Source organism: Apium graveolens, chromosome 9, assembly GCF_009905375.1.
Source record: "Apium graveolens cultivar Ventura chromosome 9, ASM990537v1, whole genome shotgun sequence".
Taxonomy (NCBI): Eukaryota; Viridiplantae; Streptophyta; class Magnoliopsida; order Apiales; family Apiaceae; genus Apium; species Apium graveolens.
The window spans coordinates 44,805,694-44,810,069 of record NC_133655.1 but is presented as its reverse complement, the minus strand read 5'-3'; the positions used below and the strand labels follow the sequence as shown (position 1 = coordinate 44,810,069).

Here is a 4,376-nt window from a genome sequence, read left to right as displayed (position 1 = left end):
TTGGGTCTCGATCTGATATGATGGACACGGGAACTCCATGCTTCGTTACTATTTCATCCAAATACATTTTAACCAACTTTTCCAAAGAATATCTCTCATTTACAGGGAGGAAATGCATTGGCTTAGTCAATCTCTCGATGATTACCCAAATAGCATCATGATTCGCCCTTGTCTTTGGTAATCCTACCACGAAATTCATAGCAAATTCTTCCCATTTCCACTGTGGAATCTCCAAAGGCTGCAACAATCCACTGGGCTTTTGAAGCTCTTCCTTTACCGTCTGACACACATGACATTTGCTGACCCAATCCGCAGTCTCCTTTTTCATGCCTGGCCACCAAAAGTTCTTCTTTAAGTCTTGATATATTTTGGTACTTCCCGGATGAATAGAGAACCTAGAATTATAAGCATCCCGCAAAACCTCAGTCTTCAATTCACTTACATTAGGAATCCATATCCTTGAGGAAAATCTGAATATACCATTGCTATCCTTTTTAGTACAAACTTCTTCTCCCGTCAACTCATCCAATCCTTTGTTCATAACTTCCTCTTGACACTTCTTTATTCTTTCCATTAGTTTTGGTTGAAAATTGATTTCATATAAACGCTCTTTATTACCTTCTGGCACTCGAACTTTAATTTCCAGCTTTTCCAATTCCCTTGCGAGTTCTTCAGAAACTTGATCTCATTTAATCTTTCTTTCCTGCTTAAGGCATCTGCTACCACATTAGCTTTTCCTGGATGATAGTTGATAGAACAATCATAATCCTTGATTAGCTCTAACCATCTTCGTTGTCTCATGTTCAAATCCTTCTGGGTGAATATATACTTTAAGCTTTTATGATCCGTATCACATTTTTCTCCGTATAAATAATGCCTCTATGGCTTCAATACGAATACTATCTCCGCCAATTCCAAGTCATGCACTGGATACTTCTGCTCATGGGGTTTTAACTATCTAGACACATGCGCAATAACATTATCATGTTGCATTAACACACAGCCTAATCCCTTCAGAGAGGCGTCATTGTACATCACGAAATTCTCTGTCTCATCTGGTAATGCTAACACTAGTGATGTCACTAATCTCTTTTTCAGCTCTTGGAAACTTTCCTCATATTTCTCAGTCCAAACAAATCTTTCATTTTTCCTGGTCATCTTAGTCAATGGGGTTGCAATCTTGGCAAAGTCCTTCACAAATCTTGGGTAATAACCTACTAGTCCGAGAAAACTTCTAACCTCCGTCGGACTCTTCGGTTGTTCCCATCTGGATACCGCTTCAACCTTCACAGGATCCACCTTAATACCATCCTTACCCACTATATGACCCAAAAACTGAATTTCCTCTAACCAAAATTCACATTTCAAAAACTTAGCGTATAACTATTTTTTCCTCAGCCTTTGTAGAGTAATCCGTAGGTGTTCGGCGTGGTCGTCCTTGGTCTTTGAATATATGAGGATGTCATCAATAAATACAATAAAAAATTTATCCAGATACTCCTTATATACCCAGTTCATTAAATCCATAAAAGCTGCTGGTGCATTACTTAATCCAAATGACATCACTAAAAACTCGTAATGGCCATACCTGGTTCGAAATGTAATTTTCGGTATATCCTCAGGCTTGATCTTCAACTAGTGATAGCCCGATCTTAAATCAATCTTCAAAAAACAACATGCTCCTTTAAGCTGATCAAACAAGTCATCAATCCTGGGTAGGGGTACTTATTCTTGATGGTTAGCTTGTTCAGTTCCCGATAATGAATACACAATCTCATGCTTCCATCCTTTTTCTTTATAAATAAAACTAGTGCACCCCACGGGGATACACTTGGTCTAATTACCCCTTTATCCAAAAGTTCCTGAAGTTGTTTAGCTAGTTCTTTCATTTCCACTGGGGCCATACGATAGGGAGCCTTTGAAATCTGTTCTGCTCCTTGAATCAGGTCGATAGAAAACTCAATCTTACGATCAGGTGGTAATCCTGGTAACACATCTGGAAAAACATCTAGAAATTCGTTAACTACTGGGATCTCATCCAAATTGGGTGACTTCTTCTCGGTATCCATGACATGGGCTAAGTACACTTCATATCCTTGTTTCAACAGTTTCTTTGCTTTCAGTACCGAAAGAAATTTCTTTTCCTACTTCTGTCCTTGGTATGTTACCCTAACATTATCTTTTGTATACAAAAAAACTTTCTTTTTCTTACAATCAATATTTGCCTTATCCTGGGAAAACCAATCCATTTCTAGAATCACATCAAATTCTCCTAGATTAATGGGTATTAGGTCCACTGAAAAGAAACGCTCACAGATTTCTAATTGACACCTAGGGCAAAATTGGCTCACTGGAATTTTATCTTGGTTGGCCACTTCTATAGTCAAGGGCTCATCTATATCTTCCAACACCAAATCCATATTACTTACACATTTTTTAGCTATAAAAGACTTAGACGCTTTTGAGTCAAACAAAACTTTAACAGGCACGGAATTTAGAGAAAGTGTACCTGCAACTACATCTGAATCCTGAGCCTTAGATCTCTTGGTCATCTTGAAGGTTCTAGCTCTTGCTGTGCTGGTTACCGGTCCTTGAGATTCACTACTTCCTACGCTGCCCTGCGTAGTTATCTTGCAGTTTCTGGAAATATGCCCAACCTTACCACACTTAAAGCAGGTGACTCTTAGGTTCCCTGAGTTACATTCTGACGCATAATGACCCTTTTTATCGCATTTAAAACACTGAACATCCTTCCTGCATTGACCACTATGCTTTCTACCACATGACTTACTTTCCACAATTGGCCTGGTTGACTAAACTGGGGCAGAGGCAACTGAGGTGACACTGGAACTTGTCTGAGTAAAGCCTTGCCTCTTAAATCTCTTGTTCCAGTTCCGGCCAAACTTCCTTGGGAACTTCTAACTGGACTCTTCTCTATCCGCCTTATCAGCACCACTATCAAACTTTCTCTTCTTATCACTCCTCTCCTTCGAGGCCAACTTCTGAACACTTTCAATCACTAGGGCGGCTTGAACTACAGAGGTATACATCTTAAGCTGCAGGGCCACCACTCCACTACGAACTTCAGGATTCAGTCCTTGTTGAAACCTTCTAGCTTTCTGAATCTCGGTATTCACATATCCAGGGGCTAGTCGGGCTAATTCCGTAAACTTGGCCTCATACTCAGCCAAACTTTTCTCTCCTTGCTTTATTTTCAAAAACTCTACTTCCAATTGACTCTGCAAACAGTCTGGAAATCCTAGGAACAACTCAGTGAATCTGGCATAATAGAAAGGGCCCTCTCCTTCTAGTGCATGCGTAGATCCCCACCAAAAACTTGCTTCGCCCTTGAGGAAATAACTGGCACAATCCGACTTAGAATCATCGCTGACCGGAATGAGGGTAAAGGCTTTCTCCATTTCCTTAAGCCAAACTCTAGCAAAAATTGGATCTACTTCGCCCTTAAACTCTGGGGTTTGACTGACTGAAAAGACTTGAAACTAACATTTTGGTTTGGTTCTCTAGGCTGGGGTTGCTGTTGAAGCTGCAATTGTTGTTGGATTTGTTGGTGTTGTTGTTGTATGAATTTCTGCTGCTTTTGCTGCTGCTGGAATTGTTCTTGCTGCTGAGCCATCTGATTAGACTGTTGGCACATTAAATCAAGTAATCCATCCATGGCTGGGCCCCCATCAGAGTTCATGCTGGAGGAATTGGACGAGATATTCTTCTTGGGAGGCATTCTCCTGAAACACAATAAAAAGGTTTTATATGAAAATTATGCCCCGGGGTAGCAACATTTTTATGCATAAGGAGAATGCTGTCACGATTAAATATTCCCTTCCTTGTTTACTTGGGGTCCATCGATGATGCATAACTAAAGTTAACAAAACCAGCAACAAATACATCAATAACAGTAACGGTAATAACAACAGTGCAACGAAAATAAAACCAACAACAACAGTATAATCGAAAGAACGATAGTACAACAACAGTACAAATCCATCCAACAACTATAGTACAACACTCGAAATAAACGGAATACACAACAAAATTGGCTGTCATAGCAGCCTCCGCCCAGTACAAGCTACAGCAACATAATAAACATACATAAGGAAAACACCTACAGAACTCCTGCAACCAACTCTAAGCTCTATATCTCACTGAAACAACTCTGACCTAGCCACTGCCACTACCACCGATGGATCCTAACTCAAATACCACCCAGTTCACGAGATCCTGATACTGAATAGCTCTAAACTCGGAGCTAATGAAACGGTCAATGGCCCGGGCTCTCTCTACAATAACCTAAGTCAAGGATCACACTCTCTCATGCACATCGGGTGAAGGGGCGGGGGTGCCCTGAAAAGGCCCAACCG

General features: G+C 40.5%; 3 protein-coding genes across 3 annotated transcripts; all 3 read right to left on the bottom strand.

Moving 5' to 3' along the window:
• Positions 1-954: 954 nt before the first annotated feature.
• On the bottom strand, positions 955-2,069 carry LOC141685239 (putative mitochondrial protein AtMg00860). Its single transcript, XM_074490351.1, has 2 exons — positions 1,907-2,069; positions 955-1,319 (listed from the first exon to the last, which is right to left on the bottom strand). Exons 1-2 carry the CDS (start codon positions 2,067-2,069, stop codon positions 955-957), a joined length of 528 nt encoding a protein of 175 aa, XP_074346452.1.
• A 75-nt stretch (positions 2,070-2,144) lies between these two features.
• LOC141685237 (uncharacterized) lies at positions 2,145-2,552 on the bottom strand. The gene has a single exon (XM_074490350.1). It carries the CDS (start codon positions 2,550-2,552, stop codon positions 2,145-2,147), a length of 408 nt encoding a protein of 135 aa, XP_074346451.1.
• A 366-nt stretch (positions 2,553-2,918) lies between these two features.
• Positions 2,919-3,419, bottom strand: LOC141685236 (uncharacterized). The gene has a single exon (XM_074490349.1). It carries the CDS (start codon positions 3,417-3,419, stop codon positions 2,919-2,921), a length of 501 nt encoding a protein of 166 aa, XP_074346450.1.
• Between the last annotated feature and the right edge of the window lie 957 nt (positions 3,420-4,376).

Bases quoted from the DNA above. Each gene is read 5' to 3' on its own strand.
- LOC141685239 (XM_074490351.1), bottom strand. From the start codon at position 2,069: ATGGATACCGAGAAGAAGTCACCCAATTTGGATGAGATCCCAGTAGTT. The intron at 1,320-1,906 runs GTATGGCCCCAG...TGGGTCATATAG, and splicing joins GATTTCAAAGGCTCCCTATC to TGGGTAAGGATGGTATTAAG.
- LOC141685237 (XM_074490350.1), bottom strand. From the start codon at position 2,552: ATGACCAAGAGATCTAAGGCTCAGGATTCAGATGTAGTTGCAGGTACA.
- LOC141685236 (XM_074490349.1), bottom strand. From the start codon at position 3,419: ATGGAGAAAGCCTTTACCCTCATTCCGGTCAGCGATGATTCTAAGTCG.